This window comes from Megalops cyprinoides, chromosome 21 (assembly GCF_013368585.1).
Source record: "Megalops cyprinoides isolate fMegCyp1 chromosome 21, fMegCyp1.pri, whole genome shotgun sequence".
In the NCBI taxonomy this organism is placed as follows: domain Eukaryota; kingdom Metazoa; phylum Chordata; class Actinopteri; order Elopiformes; family Megalopidae; genus Megalops; species Megalops cyprinoides.
The window spans coordinates 3282501-3302497 of NC_050603.1; the positions used below are offsets into that span (position 1 = coordinate 3282501).

Here is a 19997-nt window from a genome sequence, read left to right on the forward strand (position 1 = left end):
AATCAGAGAAGCTGTTCTTCACATGCTTAATGAGCCATCTTCAAGAATGGCTAATTGTTTTTGAAAGAACTGAATATCCAACCACGGGTGTCAAACAAACATGGAAAAAAATGTCTTGCCAATCAGCCAATCAGAGAGAGAGTAAGTAAGGGTGGTACCGCCCCTTCAATTTGAATCCTCCAATGGTGGGGCTTCCTGCAGGGTCATCGCCGAAGCTGAGCTGCGGGGACGGGAGCTGTGCTCATTCCCTGCCCCACTTTCCCCTTCTGTCAGCCAATCAGATTATGAGAGTAGGCTCCTGGGTTGAGGCCGGGCCAATCAGACGTCTGCCCATACTGCATCAGCCATTCAGGTTCCAGAGTGGCCTCCACGATGTGTGATTGGCTGGAGGGAAAAAAAGGGAGACAGAGAGAGAAGGAGGGGGGGAGGTGTTCGTTGAAGTGGTGTCCAATCATGGCTACTGATCCTGTGATTGACAGACTGACCATCCAACGGCAGTCACTCAGTGTATGTGTTCAGTGTGGCCTAATGTTTTAGTCAGTTTGTGTTTAGCTCTGAGGCAACTGTTTGTTTACCTGAGTCTCTCAATTTTGTGTCTCTGAGGTATATTTACAACAATGCGCAAATTTACAATCACTGAAACTGTGGACCCATGCCCCTACTAATTATAAATCCTCTGCCATTCATATTTATTGTCTAAAAGAAACCGCATAACCTGAAATGTATCCTTTCAAGTTGGACCAAAGTACCTTGCGGAAAATAACTACTTTGCGTACTGAAGGATCATTCTGCGCTGCAGTTTTTGTTGGTCGTCTCCCTGCACCGCCACGCTGTGACGCTTCTGTCAAAAGTGCACGCAGCAGGTCTGAATGGCGCGACAATGAAGCAGCGTTTCGAACAGGGTCGTCAGAGTTCACTGCGGAGAAACCGGTTCACTTCTTCCCAGCGTTTGGTATCAGGGATGCATTGCCACATCATTCTGAACTCAACGGGATGACATGGAAGTCAGCGCAACAAAGCACCAAGTCAGTTATAACTTGATACATACAAAGTTGGGTAATTCGTACAACCTAACCAAAATTACTGTACGTCTACGTCTATAAGTCAGTCATTGTCCGGGTATAGGGAATTGTGAGGACTTTTTTTTTTTTTGCATTTTTCCCCCCAACTATTTTGTAATTGTCTGCTGCTCATTAAGTGACAACCTTCATCAGGTTGCAGCTCAGGTGCCTGCATGAGTCGCGGGGGAGCTGAGAGTGGTGTGATGAGGGGACCGGGACCCACAGAAACATACCCATCCCGCTGTAAAAAGGCCAGTTTGTTCCACCAATGCGGGTCCCTGGTCGTTGCTGGGATGTTGCATGGTGAGGTGCAAACCTGGGCCACTCGGCCCAGCCTGCACAGTGAACAAGAGTCCAAGATTGACTGTTAGAGTCACTGAGTTCAGTGATTGTCGCTGCAGTGGAACAACGTTAAATGTGTAATCAGAGATCGCTCAAACTGGGTAAAAAAGGGGAAAAATGCAAAAATGTAAACAAAAATATATATTTAAGAATAAATACTTTTAAAAGGACAGTCTGGTGAGGCACTGAAGTTGTCTGCAATCAAATTAAATATGCTGACATACTGGTGATAATTCATGCTTTGTGCTTATCTGGGTAGCAGCCAGGCTAGCTAGCTAGCTGGAGCTACTAGGTGCGAGCAATGGTTCAGTGAACATTTTTCTGAAAATGCAAAGGTTATTGTATGGTTAGCAAGCTAGCTATTTAAGAGTGTTAGGATATGATAGCTAGCTAATTCTGTTAGAGGCACTTTACCTCAGTTACCCTCTGCTTCATAATGCCTCTGCAAGCTAATTTACGAATGATTGTCCCACGATCAGTAAGGCATCTCTTAGGTAGCGGGCCTTATGTTAGTATTATATCTAAGGTTGAGCTGATTATGGAGAGTAGTGTTATCTGGAGTTCATACTCAAACCTCACTTCAGCACAGGCGGAGAACTGCTATAAGTTATGTTATTGTTTTACAGTTTGATTTCCTTTCTGGCCTTCTGTGTTTTCATCTTAAAAATTATTTTCTCTCAATTTTGCCATTTAAAAAATGATATTATATCAAATTTCAGATGTCTTTTAAATAAATATTTAGACCAATGGGCTTATCTTTACAGTATATTTTTTTTGTACGTTTTACAGGTAGACGAAAGACAAAACATTGAATGTGATCAAGGGAAGAAAAACCCGCCACTGAGTACGGATGACAGTTAACAGCAAACAGATAGGACTGTGACAGGGAACACAGAAATGGGACACTGGTGTTTGCAAAGTGCCTCGCTTTGGATCACCGTAGCGTATTTCTGAAATGACCAACCTTCCTACTGACTGAGCCACAGACAGGCATCACTCACCAGCATAAGCAGAGAAGTGAGTATCCATCAGGTTATTGCACTGGTGAGATGAGGAGGGAGGTTGGATCTGAGCCTGGTTTGAAATTCGGCTAAGATGTCATGGCTAACCTACCCATTCGCTGCTTAGAGACCCACCAGAGCACCCCCCAGGAGTCAGCACTCTCAAAGTGTTGTACTGTATCATCCAAAAGTTTGCACCTCCACCAGCACAGCATCCCCATCACTGCATTAAGGCATTACTGGGATTTGACTGTCCCTCATGTATCTGCCTAAACCAGTTTCCACGGCCAAAAGGGCTACATTAGCCTCCCAGTCTAACCCCACACAGGCCCAGACCTGTCCAGCTCCCATGCATGAGTGTCTGTCTGACTAGAGAAGGCAAAAAGGCTCCATTCATGCTATCTAACCCTTACAAAAGCAGGGCAACTTAACACTGGCCTGGGCTCATTTCCAGTATTATTAGTATTATTAGCTTAGCAAATAAGTAACAAAATATTTCTCTTATTCTCTTTCTCTTTAATCTTAAGGATAAAATGTTTAAATATACTATATATACGTTAGGATTTTTATACTTTTATAAGTGTTTATGCAGTGCTTTTGGACATATTTTACATTGATTATCAATGAGACAACAAACAGCGTGTCTCAGTGCAGTGTCTATTGGTAGTTCAGTGATCCGTTGCGATGTTTCATTAAAGGATCAGCATTTGGTCCTCCGTTGGGTTACATTGCACAGGCAACCTTTTCTGTTCCTGAAAGCTGCAAGCTCATGTTTCTGTGCAAAACGAACTCAATGGAAGGGCATTGAGCAGTATAACATGAGTTTCCCCTGAGACCACTTTTCACCACTGAGATGCTCTCCTTCCAGCTCTGCCTATGTACTTCCTGTTGCACGGAATCTGTTGAACCAAAAGAGTTCCTGTGATGGAACTTCGGCTTCACCAAAGCAGGGCCAGGAACTCTCAAGGGATCAGGACTCTTAGAGTATCTTTGGCTACACTCAGGGTGGGGAAAGTTTGGGTAATGAGAGAAATTATACTACATTATACTATTAAACTACATTACCACACATTACCACAAATCCACATTACAACATAATAATAGTTAATAGTTAAACTTCATTAAGAGTTGGATATACATGAGATTATTATTTTAGTTCTCACCCATACCTGAGCCCTGCACACTTATTTACCTGCTGAGAGCAGCTGATCTCCTGACCAAAGCTGACTTGGACCAGAATGAATCAACTTTTGGTCATTAGTGCAAGCTCATATTTCAACAGGCCTTGATTGCAACAGGCCTGGTAGGGAAATCCTTTCACACTTCCAAAATAAAGGATTTGAACAGAAACCTTTCTGTTCTCTTTCTCCCTTTTCCCTCCCTGTCTCTCTTAGTCCCTCTGTTTTTGCAAGTACATTTCATACTTCCTCACACCATGAGTTGCCCCACGGGGATTGTCGAAGCTCAAAATTTTGGTTGAAGCACCCTTTCCATCTGACAGAGATCAACACACACACACACACACACACACACACACACACACACACGCTCACACACACACACACACCCACACACATACACAAACACACACAGACACATAAAACACGTACACATAGATGATGATGATGATGAATACATTCAAACAGGGACAGTGTGAAGAGGTGTGTGTGAGGTGAATTTGCTTTGTATTTTGGAAAAATCACTGCGGGTTTGTCCATCACTGGTAAATCCCGTGCTGGTTCTGAGATTGAGAAGAGAAAACTTCGCTCAAGTTCAGTCCAGGAAAGTCAAGTCCAGTCCTTATTCATCACTGTAAGATCATCAGAGAACGAACCCACACAGAACTGCCAAAACTCCACTACCCCCTCTCATCAGGAAGTTATGTCAATATATGGTAAAATGTAGAATCAAAAGATATGATCAAAATATTTTCAATAAATGTCAACATACTGTATATGGTATGTATTACAAATGATTTATAAAATTTTTATGTAGAATATTTTTTGATATATGTAACTTTATAAATTCTGCAAAAGATGCAGATAGGAACTATGTGTGTTGTACATTTTGACATACATTGAAAATATATGTCCTTATATTTTGATTGTATACATTTCAACATATATTCCTCAATCACCTTGACACACTCCTGGGGTATTCTTCACTGAGCTGTGAAACAACTGTCACTTGCTATGCGTCATATCAAAACACCACACTGTTACCGCCCATTCAGTGAAAACCCTGTTGAATGGTACTCAAAGGCACTGAGAAAGCCAAACCATGTGAACACGTGTCGACCACTGAAATTTCGGAGCTGAGCCTGAGCAGGACAGGAAATGGTTTTCCCTTCTTTACCCAGGGGGATTATGAGAATAACACACACCTTTCTGATCACCTTCCTCACGCCACTTCCTGCCTGACACACAAGAGACGAGAGGAGACATTTCACCATCTAAGGGAGGCACACTTTGCCCATCTCGGACAGCTTATTATAGAATCCCAGGATGTCCACATGAGGGCAGGATCTAAAGAAGGGTCCATTGTCCTGTCCTTTAGCACAGACGCTGACCAGAGCCTCTGTCTAACCACAAAATAAAAAGATGTTGAGAACAGGTCGTTTGAAAAGCCCTTTTGAGATATGTGTGTGTGCTGTGTGTGGAGTGTGTCTCCACCCCTAGAACTCCCCTCTCTCTGTCTTTGGCACAAAAAGTGGGGAAAGAATGCAGATTTTTCCACCCGTGGGAAAAAAGACCAAAGACGCCATTTCGGCGTGTGGGGGAAGCTTGTCAAAGTTTCTTTTGTCCTCTCTCTGATTCATTCCGGGTGCTGTTATTGACCCGCTCCCCCTCCTGCTATGCGCGGTCCTGATGTTGCTGTTGCCGTGGTCCCGGTTGCCGTGACGGCGGTCGCAGGGGAGGATGCTTGGTTGCCCCGGAGCTCTCCGTTCTGGCTGAGGTGCGGGCGAGGAGGGGGGAGGGGAGGGAGAGCTCCGTTCCAGGGAGAGCTGGCGGAAGAGACGCCCGAGGACGAGACTCCAGACCCGGCTGTGATGGTCACTGCTCCTCCTCCCCCTCCTCCACCTCCAGACATCAGACCGGGGTCTGCTGAACCCAGGGAGGAAAACTGCTCTTCCTACCAAGACAGAGAGAGAGAGAGAGAGAGGAACAGGGGGGAGGGGGGGGGAGGAAAAGAGGGAGGGGGCCGGGAAGGGGAGGAGTCAGAGGAATGAAGAGGAGAGACAAGGAGGAGTGGAGAGGAGGAGGAGGAAGAGGAGGAGAACAACAGAAAGGGGAGACAGAGGAAGAGATAAGGGATTGGAGGTGCAGAAGAAAGAGAAGGAAAGAAAAATGGGTTACACAGCAGAGGAAAGAAGACCAGCCACAGAGATGTGAGGGAGAGAGAGAGAGAAAGAGAGAGAGAGTGAAGGAGGGAGAGGGGGGACAGAGATAGAGACAGGGATGGGGAGGGATTAAAAACTGAGGGTTGAAACACAGACAGGGGTGTCATGTGAACTGTGAATCCTCTAATGTTCTCATCTCAGGCTGCTGTGGAGTTCAGGCCTATGGTTCGTGTGTCATCAGGGGTCAAATGAGTCCGCGGGGGGTGGGGGGTGTCAGATGAATTCACAGGAGGGGGTCAAAACAGTCCTTGGGAGAGATGTCTAGAGTGTCAGACAAAGCTGCCGTCAGGTGAGTTTTGCGATGTATAAGTGACTTTAGTAACACTGTCAGCTAGAAACAAATCAGTTACACAAAGGATTTTCTAAACAAAGCATTGATGTGAGTATTCAGTTTTGTCCGTGTTTCCAGATGTGATAGTTATTATTATATAGCTAATAACCATAGTTATTAACTATATAATAATATAATTAATTTTCTTATATAGTTAATAATTATATTATTATATAGTTATACTTATTATTATAGTTATTATAGTCTGAACCCAGCAGTCAGGATATCAGTGTTTGCACTAGGTTATTACCATAAGAAGTACAGTCAGAGAAAAATGCATTAAGGTGCTTAGAATTCTCAAGCAATTTTCAATCATGCATGGGCAGGTAAGGTCAGTTCAGACAAAGCTTAAATGAGCTCCACGATGAAAGGATAATGGGTAAAAATGTGATAACTGTGTTCACAGGTTCGAGCTCTGGCAGGGCTGCAATACAACGTGCACCAAACAGGAGGTGGGATCTGGGCTAGGAAATCTACAGGGTTGGTTCATTATCAAATCAAAACAACGGCCTGCCCACCAATCAGAAATTCCACAATCACAACTCGGGGTGATTCCTGCTGTTTTTAACGGGAGGGGCTTATTCTTGCTACCGGCGGGTTAGGATGCAATTTGAGATTGGTGGACCAGCCAAAGCTTTGATTTGGGCTTGTCATCTATTCTTACCTACAGGTGGCGTAGAGTAACGTCATTGCCAGTACCAGTCTGATTTCAGCTATTAACTAATTGTGCAAGTGGTCAAGTCCCGTCCAGTTCAGTGTGGTCTGTATAGGAGCAGTGGGAAAGAAAGCAGTTTAGTTCACTCAGGTAAAAGGTACCTGCAAGCACCTTTAAACATGGCATTGAATGTCCACCAATGGGGGGAGTGGGGGTGCTCCTTCTGTCCTTCAAATTAAGTCTCCCCTGAGGCCCTCCATAACAGAGTCACTAAATTTCCTGAGAGCCGCTACAAATGTGCCGCGCTATGAATTCTGGGAAAGAGGACGTTCTTTCCAGCTTTCCAGTGTTGCATGACTGAGGAGATGCGAAAGACACCCTCCCATGTTACCCTCGTGCAGGCACCTGGCAGACCATTCAATGCCACTTTCAGAATGCTAGAATCCAGTAACACTACATCTACCCTCTACATACAGGGTGGAGGGCTGTGGAGACAGACAGACAGACAGACGGACAGATAGACGGACAGAGAGGGGAAAGAGTGCGTTCAGAAGGTCTCCTGCTCTAAGCTCAGTCAGAAAGAGAAAGCCGTGAGCGGCCTGGTGTCCGTGTCCGGGGGAGAGAGGCTGGTCAGCAGAGTTAAATGGTGGAAATGCTGCATTCCCAAGGCACAGCCACTAGGCTCTCAGTGTGTCTGCCTGTGATGACCTCACAGCGAGGGAGACAGGAGCTGAACCGGCTCAGCAAACCCACACAGTTTCTCTTCTCACTCAGAACCAGATCAGATTTCAAATGAAAAAAAAAAATCCGCTGCAAGTTACACAAAGTACACAAAGTACAAACCCACCCGGAAGCAGTCCAGCTGAACCCTCCACAACTAAACCCCCACCCTCACCCCACCCCCATCATCCCACACCATCCAGAATTCTTCCTCAAAGTCTGCGACTACGGCCATATGCAGACTGAGACAAGTCAATCAGCTTCACACGGTCCACTTGTGTCTCAACAGACGGACAGACTTTTTTTTAGGTCCAAACAATTTTTTTTAGGTCCAAAACATTCCAAAGCTGTAAAAAAATGCCTGGTAGTTAAAATGACTACACTCTGATGGTGTTGTTTGTGCATGCATTTTCCCAGACATGAATTAAAGAGTAGAAATATCTAATCACTGGGTTGCCAGCAGTAAGCTTTGACTGAGTCCTAAGTACAAATTTTTGAGCACCTCTCCTCTATAGCAGTGTTTCCCCAGCCCTGGTACTGGAGTACTATGCTGTCTTCCATTCCAGCTGAGCTCTCATTCAATTTGGCTTGATTAAGACGCTAAGTGAATGAGGAAATGATTTACACTGATCTTTTTTTATCAGCACAAATACACGTCCATAAACCCACTTCTTTCAGCAAGGCCTTCAAAGCAGAGAGCTCTCGAGGTCGGACAATTAACTTAATTAATAGCTAAGATTCAATTAACGGCTCAATCAAACCCAATCAGTTGAGCGTTCAGTGGAGATACACCGTGTGGGGGACCTCTAGGACCAGGGATTGGGAAACATTGCCCTGCAGTGACATCACGCCAGCAGGGGTAGACAGAGAGGCATGGTGACATCACAAATCCGCCAATGCGTGTCCTTCAGCACTGAATCACTGTCCATTAGCTGAGAATCTCCAAAATAGCCATCAACCAGCAATCCTCCATGTGGCACTAAGGACAGCTAGCACATGTGCTAAAGGGCCTGATTCAATCTAACCACAAAGCGGTATTGCCTTACCTGTCAACCACAAATTTAAAAATGTGTACCTTTTTGTCATCATTTACACTGTCTCGGAAACTTGCCAGTAAAAGTAATCCTTGTTTAAGTAGTTACTCAGACTTCAGGGCAAACCCCTTTGCTGGTTGGATTGAATCTGGATACACTGTAAGTCTGCATAGGTATGTCCGACACAGTGACTGTCTAAGGCTGTAAAAACCTGACTGGTTCTAATCAAAGCAGAAACAATTCTTAATGCCACAACCACATACTCTCTGAAGTGCCACTGAGCAGATTGCAGATTCTAAGATCAGTTCATTCTGAAGTGCCACTGAGCAGATTGCAGATTCTAAGATCAGTTCATTCTGAAGTGCCACTGAGCAGATTGCAGATTCTAAGATCAGTTCATTCTGAAGTGCCACTGAGCAGATTGCAGATTCTAAGATCAGTTCATTCTGAAGTGCCACTGAGCAGATTGCAGATTCTAAGATCAGTTCATTCTGAAGTGGTACTCAACAACCTTCACACCTCTGAGAGTGACGAACTCTGGAATGGTGGAGAACAACTACCTGCTGGAAGATTAGCTGACTCTCAAATGGCACTGAGCAACCTGCGTGCTCTGAAATTAGCTAGCAGCGAAAACAGTATTGAACAACTCGCTCCCTCAGTCTGAAAGAGTATCAAACAAGATGCTTGCTCAGAGAATACTAAGCAACACATTTCCTGAGCGTACCAAGCCATCTGGCTTCCACACTGATGATCTTCTTCTTTAGCGCTTCTCACAGGCATTTCTGAATGGCTGTCTAACTGACGGACATCTTCTCTAAGTGATGTTGTCAGATGTTGTTAAAAAAAAAGAAAAAGAGAAACTATTCAGCCATTAAACCAGTATGTCCAGGTGGCAGACGGTGTAGTCTGTCCCACGATGACCTGTGCACTGTGCACACACAATGATTCTGTGGGTTAGGGTTTCAAACACAGAAGCTTTAAACAAAGATGCTATTGGTGAATTTACAGTGTGTGGTCATGCAGTGTGGGCGTGGTTAGTCACAGAGACAGATGAACATACAGACAGACAGACAGACAGACACTAACTCTCGCACATCTCCCTCAGTCTTATGTCTGTCAGTACTGACTGTATTTTCACTTTACCTCCACAGCCAGAATTGAACTTTGCACAGTTTTGAATATGACAAAATTCAGCACACAGACAAACACACACACGCACCCACATACACACCCACACACACACACACACACACACACCCACACACACACACGTACATTGTCATGATTGCTCTGAAACATCTTTGTTGCCTGAAGGAAAGGCATAGTTTTTGGCCCACGGTTTGGCTGACACAAAGAGACACCAGACATCTCTCCATCAGGGAAAACAAACACTTTAATGTACTCACCCAATGCACACACACACACACACACACACACACACATACACATGCATGCACACACACGCACACACACGCACGCACACGCACGCACACACACACACACAGAGTACATCATAAACATGCCCCTGCAGGATGGGGGTAAGGAGGGAATGTGTTTCAGATACGGAGATTTCCCATAATTCCTGCTACCTGGCCTCTTGGATGGCTGGGGATTATACCCACAGGTATGTACCCAAATTAGATGCCCCTTATCAACAGTCCCCTATGGTACAGGATGCATGCGGCACTAAAGTGTCTCCACATACTGCTCTGTCTCTACGAAATGGAACATCTTTCAAAATGGCAACAGATTCAACAACAGAGCTGGCAACTTGAACATTTTAAACTGGTTTTTATTTTGGTTTAGTTACTTGGTTTATTTTGGTTTGGTTTGCTATATTTGGTTAGTCAAAGCTTATCTGGGAGAGAGCAGGGTTTGACAAAGTGTTAAACTTACACAAATGAATATTTTAGTTTAATAAACAGCTTATTTAATGCGTTTTCACTCCTCTGACTGTAGCATGAATCTTAAACTAATTACATCAAAGGGTTTAGCAAAAAACAAAATTCTATTTTAAAAGATTTTACAGGGAGAGGGAGGAGCTCAACTGTCAAAAGCCTTGAATTTTCAATTAAATAAACATTTTTTCCTGCTATCACACTGGAGAGGGGGGGGGGGTGTTAATCTAATTATCTGAAACAAGTCTATGCTAATAACAGGGGAGTTTCTATGAAACTGTGTGTGTGTGCGTGTGTGTGTGTGTGTGTGTGAGTATGTGTGTATGTGAGTGTGTGTGTGAGTATGTGTATGTGTGTGAGTGTGTGTGCGTAACAGGTTCTGTCAGTCAGTCATTAAGTCTTCTAGCACACATAGTGTCTGTTTGAGGGCTCGGCCGTCTCTGTACGTTGGTCTGGTGTGTATGTGCCTCGTCAGATGGTGTGTCTGCTTCTGTCTTTCCGTCTGTCTGTCTCTCTGTCTGTCTGTCTTTCCGTCTGTCTGTCTGTTTGTCTGTGTGCATGTAACTTGTCAATATGTACGTGTGCGGCTGTGTGTGTGTCTGTGATCGATATGTTATAGAGTCGATAAGTACATGAATATGTATTGCTATGTGTTAACAGTAACAATTTATGTACCGGACAGCACTGTATTTTATTTAAACTCCCCTGTTCATAAAACATAGTTTTTTTGCCAAATTTAAAAACAAACAAAGAAAAAAGGAAATAAGTGGAAAGATAGAAGACAAACGGAAAAAAAATTTCAAGAGAGGAGTTTAAACATCTAACGCAAAAAAAAGTTTCCAAATTAGCAACCTTTCTGAAAAATAAGAATCAAATGAGTTTATTTGGAATATCAGTGACTAACTGTGTAGGAGACACTGTCTTATCTGCACATTGCAAAGCATTATGGGAAGTCTCCGTACCTGTCTGTCTTTGTGTGAGTGTCATAGTGTGAGGATCCATGTCTGCTTTTTCTGTGTTGAGTCTATTGACTGTGTCTGTGTCTCTTTTCTCCAGAAAATTTATATTTTTGCACTTTTGCTTAGAATTATTTCATTCTGTGTAAATGTTTCAGCTACAACATAATATGCACCATCTCTCTATCGACCTGTCAATGTAAATATACAGAAAGATACATACATATTACGTGCTGGTTTAGTAACTTGCAATTTAAAATGTGCCAAAAAGACATGGTTCATTAAACATAATGAATGTGTATACAGGAATCAATTCACAAGTTTTAAAGAAGCGTGTCAATCGATGAAAAAAAGCTGAAATACAGCACACAGTTGTGTCAGAGCGTCTGTCTGTCTGTCGGTCGGTCTGTCCGTTTATACAACCATGTGTCTGCCGGTCTGTCTGTGGGTCAGTCTGTCTGTGGGTCGGTCTGCGTGCCAGTCGGTCTATCAGCGCGTGTGTCAGTGTGTCTGTCAGTCTGTGTGTGTGTGTGTGTGTGTGTGAGGGAGTCAGTGGAGAGATATGAGTGGGGGGGGGTCACAGCATGGCAGCATGTGTTCGCTGAGCTTGCGGGTCACAGCAGGGCGCAGACTGGTTGGGGTATTACCTTTGAACTCGGGACGGGACGGGCGCGAATCGGGGCTGCACTACGATGGACTGTGGCCTCCCCTAAGAGAAATCACCGTATCTCATCAACACAGAGAGAGGAAGGACAGGCGAGGAGGAGGAGGGAGATTGCGGGCTGTCAAAAAGCCCAAGAACACGCACGCACACACATACACATGTACACACACACACACACACACACACACACACAACACGCGCGCACACACAGCCACACGCGCGCTGACACACTTCAGAATGAAGCCGGGAAAACGGAGAGCCGCGATCCATGCTGCAGCAACCCAACCCCCCCCCCCCCCCCCCCCCCCCAAAGCGAGCCGGCCTATCAGAAAGCAGCCATGCCGAGAAGGAATGGGCCTGTTGGAATGAAGTGGGAGGAGTCACGTGACGTGCAGTGGCAAGGCGGGCTCCGCTCCCTCGCATGCAGGTGTCAATCATGCCGCCCGCAAAACGGACACGCCCTCCCAGGCGGATGGACCCCTCGATCTCTCTGAGCTGGTCTGAGGTCAAAGGTCAGAGGTTATGGCGAAAGGACATGCCACGGTGAGCTGCACAGACACGGGCGTCGGCGCATGGGGTGCAGCGGTCTCTCGGGAAACATACGGGGGGAGAGGTGAGCGAATGCCAGCGGAGAGACAGAGAGACAGAGAGACAGAGAGACAGAGAGACAGAGAGAGAGAGAGAGAGAGAGAGACAGAGAGAAAGAGAGACAGAGAGAGAGAGGAAGAACAGGAGAGAGAGGGAGACAGGGAAACAGCTGTCTAAGACGCAAACAAGCACGCCAGCACGTCACAGCACAAAGTCGTACGCTAACAACCCGAAACACAAAAAGGCACAGCGACACAGCAAAATCCAAACAGACTGACGAACACGCAGGAAAACGAGCACGCCAACACATAAAAACAAGAGACGCTGAAGCATAAAAATACGTAACAGGAAAACCGACAAATCAAAACAGGAACAGACGTATGAACAGAACAGTACAGAACACAAAACATGAAAACCAGGCCTGCGCCTGAAACCGTGATTTCAGGAAACGCAAGAGAGGGTAAATAAAACGGGAAAGAACCATGAAGGAAACAGGAAGCAGTCAGACACAGTGACACCCACATGGGTGTAACACAACCAAGACACAAAACACAAACCAGTGTTTCAGCAGACATGAATTTGCATACAATCAAAGCACGATGGTTGGCGTTTGATGTGGTTATGGCGGTACTTTATTTGGAGTCCAACAAAGGGATCGCACCTGGCCGTGGGACGAGGTTGCTGACCCCCCCCGTGCGGACATCATAAACAGGTAAAAGAACAGGGGGGATGGGGTGGAGGAGGGATGCCATGAACAGCTGACCCAGAAAGGAAGGCATTGCGTAGGGATTGTCTGTAAATTCTCATAGGGGTTGAGTAGGGATTGTCTGTAAATTCTCATAGGGGTTGAGTAGGGATTGTCTGTAAATTCTCATAGGGGTTGCGTAGGGATTGTCTGTAAATTCTCATCGAAGGTTGAGTAGGGATTGTCTGTAAATTCTCATAGGGGTTGAGTAGGGATTGTCTGTAAATTCTCATAGGGGTTGAGTAGGGATTGTCTGTAAATTCTCATAGGGGTTGAGTAGGGATTGTCTGTAAATTCTCATAGGGGTTGAGTAGGGATTGTCTGTAAATTCTCATAGGGGTTGAGTAGGGATTGTCTGTAAATTCTCATAGGGGTTGAGTAGGGATTGTCTGTAAATTCTCATAGGGGTTGAGTAGGGATTGTCTGTAAATTCTCCTCTCAAATCTTCATTTGGAACTTCAGTTCAATGATGACATGCCTTGGCAATTTTTATGCACACTTCTTTTAGACTCTTGAGCACAGCAGGAGCTGCAGTCTATTGAGTGGAGGCCACGCATTAAAAAGAGCCAGTATTCCCCACGGTCCTGTGAATATTCAGAATTTTCACAATTCTGTTGCAAGTTCTCATAAAACAAAAGGAATGGTAGCAAGACAGCTGCTTTAACACTCTGAGGAGCTTTACATAAAACTTTCTCCAGTAAACATATGACTCTATTATTATTATGTCCCGTAAATACAAAAATAAATACATGATCAATAAGATTCAAGAATAAAGCTAAAAGGATCTTATCCCACACATTTTTACATTAATAGGAGAGAGAATAAAAAATAAAGAGAATAAAAAGCAATGCCTCGGCATTGCAGTCAGCATCAACACACACACACACACACTCACACACACACACACACACACACACACACACACACGTATATGTGCACATTCTCACAGACACACACACCACTTGGCTTAACCACACTCATAGCAGTGTGAACCCGCGGCTCTGTCACGGCTGAGGAACCAACACGACCAATTAGCAAGCTCCTAGCCTGCCAGCTGACGATGCCGAGCCAATCAGTGAAGCGTACAGTTCAAGCTCTCTTCCTGCAGGCAGCCACAGCTGGAGCGGCTCACACTATGGCTGCCTGCCCAGCGACCGGCATGCCTGTAGCCCCGCCCCCCTGAGGCCCCGGCCACGCCCCCCCACGCCGCAGATCCGGACGCGGTCCCTCAGACTCCAGCAGCGCCAGAGAGGCATTTAATCCGCCCTTTCTGCTCCTCTCAGCGTGGGGCGATCACGCCAAATCGGGGGGATAAAGCCCTTTGATGCGGAGGCAGCCGTGGGGGGGCCTGACTCACGCCCCACTCTGCTGGGGTGGCGGGGGCAGGGGGGGGTGGGGGGGTCCATCGACAGTGCCGCGGCGGCGCTGGCTCAGACAGACAGACAGACGGACGGACGGACGGACTGAGGGGCTTGAGTTTCTGAAGGCACGCGATGGGAAATGAGATTAACGGCAGGATGCTGGGGAGGCACATGGTTTCAGAGACACAGACCGACTGTGCTGAGAAGACGGACAGACACGCGCGCCCACAAAGACAGACAGACAGGGAGGAACAGGGAGACGCTTCTGACCAGTACAGAGAGACAGACAGATGGACATGCACATGCAGGTACGCAGTCAGACTGTGAGGCCACAGAAGAAGCAGACTTCTACAACTCAGGGACAGGAAAAGAAAAGAATAAAAAAAACAGCTACACAAACCGACATGTAGACAGACAGACATAGAGACATGCAGACAGACAGAAAGACAGACCTGATCTGCGAACATTCTGGGTTTGATTTCAGGCATGCCACCTCCTCTCAACTCGTCTTCCACCGCCATTAGCCTACGATCAAGGGAGACAGGAGTTAGCACACACACACTTCCACTACAGGTCCTAGGACAGAGAGCGAGCGGTTAGTGCTAACAGAATCAGCTGATCAGCTCCTACATTACAGTCCTGCAGTACTGGGAGAGAGAGAGGGGGAGAGAGAAAGAGGGAGAGAAAGAGAGAGAGAGTGTGAGAGAGAGAGGGAGAGAGAGAGAGAGAGAGTGAGAGAGAGAGAGGGAGGGAGGAGGGAGGGCGATAAGCTCATTTCTTTGATATTCCCATGGAGTGGTGGAGAGACGGGCTTTCAAATTGCTCTGATCCCCTGATGGTGCGAGCGCTTTCTGTGGATTAATCGCTCATACTTTTCATCCTTCATATTTAAATCATACGCTTCCTGCATGAAACAGAAATAGAACACAGGGGAGAGGAAAAAATAGTCGACGCTGTCCAGGTGCCAATTTTCTTTTTTTTTTTCCATTGGTGGTGGGCAAATGGAAGGCGGGGGGAGGGGGGGGGGGTTCAGGATGTTTCGTTTCGTCTCGGTTGTCTTTCACAGTTCCCCCCCCCTCTTTGACGGTGCTTTAAGCACAGTGAGATTAGCTCAGTGCAGTGCGTTGCCATCAGTGCGTTGCTGTCCCGCTCAGAGTGCGTCAGAAGGAGAATTCAGCGGATGTCACACCTGTTTTCAGTCATCCACACCTGGGACGGCCTGACCAAGCAGATCGCCTGTGCTTAAGGACCCTTTCATGTGGTGATGGTGGGTTTGGATAAGTGTGCAAAAGCTCTCTATTTACTGATCCACAGAGCAGTTTTGCGTGGTGGACGTCTTTGCAGGGCTGGAATTGTTGGCTTGTTTGCCTGTTGTTAAAGTGAATATCCTTGAAATGAGTCATTCTGTCCAACTCTCAACCGGTAACAATAGACAGCTGAAGTTACCTGACCAATCAGATTCAAGCAGGGTGGCAACAGAGTTAATTGTGTCTTCCCTCTTCTTCAAGTGTTGCCGGTAAAATGTTGTACAAGCAAGGACAAAATATGAGCCTACGCAGTTATATAAATTCAAAAAGACTGAGAAATCAAAATACTGTGCCTCAATCAGGGAGATTTTGATTGTAGACGTATGGCCAGAGTGCAATGAATGGTTCACTTTTTTATTCTGAGTGAATACTTATTTTATAATCTTTTCATCTGGAAATTTAATCCTCAACAATGTATGTTAAAATAGATTAACTGAGGTGAATAAATGAGGCTTGGATTATGTGTTTGGATACAGTAGCAAGTCTGAATTCTCTGTATGTGCTTTTCAAATGACTGGCTGTCATTAACAGTCTCTGTAATGTTCCTGACACCAGTTAATCTACCATGCCTGAAGTGTTTAAAAAACCCCAGAGATTAAGGGAACAGTACATGATACCGCACATTATTACCATCCTGTCAAAGCTATTAGATTGAGAATGGGTGATGCTGAGTGCATCTTTTCAAACCACATTCAGGAAATACAACACCCAGATCACATATCTAAATGATGTAATGTTAACAATAATGTCTTTTTTCTCCCCAAGCTACAGTCTGGCATGAAATGATCAACACTTTAAGTGCAGAGGAGATAAAATCACCAAAATCAGCAGAAATAAGGTCTGGGTGCTGTCTGAATCACAAGATATTACACACAAGCTGCCCTTAGATTTCCCTGGTTCAAAACTGCCTCAAAGCAAAATCCACTTTGCAATCCATTTCAGTTACTCACAGAGTAAAGTATTTCCCTCTATAACAATACAACATCAATAAATAACAAAAAATCCACGTTTTCAAATGTTCGTATTTGTGTGTTTTATTCCATGAATAAATTTACAGTGATGATTTTTTTCACATATTAGGAAAAAAATATCCAAAAATCAAATAAAAATACAGAGACATTTGTACGGCCGCAGTAACATAGCAAACCACTGACAAACTTTGCTTCAGCGCATTTGGAGAGGGCTTCATGTGGCAGGGATAGGTACTAAAACTCATTCAGAAGTTTCACTGGCTAGGTGTCATAATAGGATGATAAACGCTTTTCTGCAATCACAAAAATGTGGGAGTAGACCAGCATCAGGTCAGGAACAGGTCATTTGATTTGGTTTTCGCTGCTATTGAGAAAAGGACACAGAGGCATCAGATCTGAAGGTCAAAGCTAAGAGGTAACAGACACAGGCAAAGCATTAGGAAAATTATATGAAAATATTAAGGGACCCTTGCTATGACAACACCACACAATCTTTCAGTCCAGCCCAGTCTTGCTGAAGGGCGGGTATGTGTGCAGGAAAAGTACAAGAGAGTGTTTGGCTGTGTTTGGCCGGCCAGTTCTGCACCAAACATCTGGATCTTGATTTATGATTGGTGTGTCCAACCAAATATTTTTTCCTGGATTTCCTTTCCATACACATATTGAGGTTTTTTTCTTTCCAGAAAACTTGAGAACTGATTCCATGATACCCTGCTAAGCATTTGTTAGAGAACAATCCTCAGTGTCCTTACGTAAGAGGAGATTATTTATCACTCTGCTGGGGTGTTACAGTGAGGGTCCTGTAAATTTTTTTAAATATGTACAAGCATATGAAGGATCTACTAACTTTTCCTCAAGATACAATCTTAAACAAGGGGGGAAAAATCACATGACAACGTCACATCATCTTTGTCTCTGAATGTGCTTTGGAAAGAAAATGTTGCAGTCAGGACACCATCAACCTCTGTCTACAAAGCAGAGGCAAAGAATATGATGTCACGTGACATCATAGTTGATTGCATTTCCTATTGGAAGGCTGGGTTACCCAGCATTCCACAGCATGCCCTACCCTCCCTCCAGAGGAATTCCAAAAGCACACAAAATCAGAAACGCTGAAATCAAACACACAAATCAAAGTCCAGTGATCTGATCAGTCTCACTTTCACCATAAATGTTATCAAACAATAAATAACTGTTCGTGTCTTACTTCTGACATGGTGTATGTAATCTAATTCACAATCACCTCTACAAATTAATTCGATATTGAGGAGAGAAATGACGACCCACTTGCACATTTGCATGAATTGATCTCTGTAGTACTGAAGATGACCAAAGCAGTGGAATCCCACTGTAAATCTAAACCCATGTCTTTTAAATCAAAGTAACATTACAACTATATTATAACTATAACACCCAGGCCTGGCCACTGCTTGAGACTTCAGCTACATTTGTGTTTACAGTGTGCATGTATGTTTGTATATTAATAAATTAATTATATAGTGCCTTTCTTCCCCTTTCAAGAATCACAAATCACATGTTTTGTATGCATGTATGTGTGCATGTTCATATATGTATGCATGAATATTTATATATATATATATATGATTTATATATAAACACATAGAGCTTCAAAGCAAAAGTAATTGACAACTATAAATTGCTTAGCTTCCTCATACACATTATTGCATCTTCAAACAATACACCTTGCTTTTGCCATAGACAAACATTGTTTTTTTACTTTAAATTATAATAATCTCAACCATACTATATCAAATATACAATATATTGGTCTAGTATATCTGCAGTAGTATGTCACCAGTACAGTACTCAGATTTTATTTTAGGTTGTTGATCATAGATATTTTTACAAATCGAAACCTTGTGTATTTATGGCCATATTTTGTCAAGTAGAATGTACTGTGACATAAAATAACTAGGAAATAATGCACTCCAGAAAGGCAGAAGGTTAGGGGTCAACACACAATCTGATAAATGGACATCCACTGGCACGTGTCACTCACACAAGAAAACAAAACAAAAAAAAAAAGAGTTTAGTTTTCTGGACTCAGCACCAGCTGGTTGCAGACTCGGATTGCTACTGTGCCCCAGGAAGAAAACAAACTGTCTTCCCAAAGTGACCAGTCTGGTAATCACACCTGCAGGGTTGCGGGTTCAAAGCCATCCGCACTGTGCACCTGGGACAGCCCTGTATGGCTACATTGCCAGAGGATGCTTTCCCCTTTAGTGTCAGCTGAGGCAATGGCTACTCTCCATCTGCTTAGAGCAATTCCTGCCCGTTCTCGCCAGATGAGAGCGCTGTTGAGTTCACCGCCCAAGTATGGACCGTTTCATAATGTCCCATGAGTGTGTGTGTGTGTGTGTGTGTGTGTGTGCGTGTGCGTGTGTATGTGTGTGTGTTGTCAGGGGTGTTGGTTGGTTGAAGTTCCGGTCATGTGACGGACATGGTTGTCATGGATACGGATCCTGAAATCCACAGTACTCTGGCACCGTGTAAAAACGAGAGAGGAGCTTTATCCTCGTTACCGTGGTTACAAAATGCCCCTGAATCTGTGCAAATAACTGTAGAATGGAAGTGTAATCGAAAAGAGCTATGGCTAAGGAGGCTATCTCTGAGGTGCATTGACTCTGATCACCATCCAGCTGCTTACTGTAACATGTTCTCTGGAACAAACTCACAATTAGCCATTTGTCGAGATAATATTTAGAAGATGTACATCAGGCTTACTGCACATGGCCGTTCTGTGAAAGCAGAGGCAGGTCACCTTATCTGCCTTTTATGCAACTTTCCAGTCTCCAATTGGCTACATCAGTGTGGCAGTCCTGGTGTGATTTAATGAACACGAGGAGGTAGACGGTCGCCAGTTCTACCAAAAAAGAAATCTGTGAATGTTGCAAGGTCATCATCTGTCTGAATGAAGATTCATCCCTCTCTCTTTCAGTGCC

General features: G+C 44.6%; 1 protein-coding gene across 7 annotated transcripts in view; it reads right to left on the minus strand.

The window, feature by feature from the left end:
* Nucleotides 1–19997, minus strand: part of LOC118769144 (ras/Rap GTPase-activating protein SynGAP-like) — a 111582-nt gene that overhangs the window by 868 nt on the left and 90717 nt on the right. For 3 of the 7 annotated variants that reach the window (XM_036516162.1, XM_036516161.1, XM_036516166.1), the window contains 2 exons: nt 15209–15281; nt 4562–5536 (listed from right to left, as the gene is read on the minus strand). In XM_036516162.1, the coding sequence (XP_036372055.1) occupies nt 5234–5536; nt 15209–15281 (376 nt within the window). In that variant the 3' untranslated portion in view covers nt 4562–5233. Of the gene's footprint in view, nt 385–4561; nt 5537–6560; nt 6898–12045; nt 12108–15208; nt 15282–19997 lie in introns of those variants that run through there. The other 4 variants (XR_005004472.1, XM_036516163.1, XM_036516164.1 and 1 more) reach the window with 4 other exon arrangements.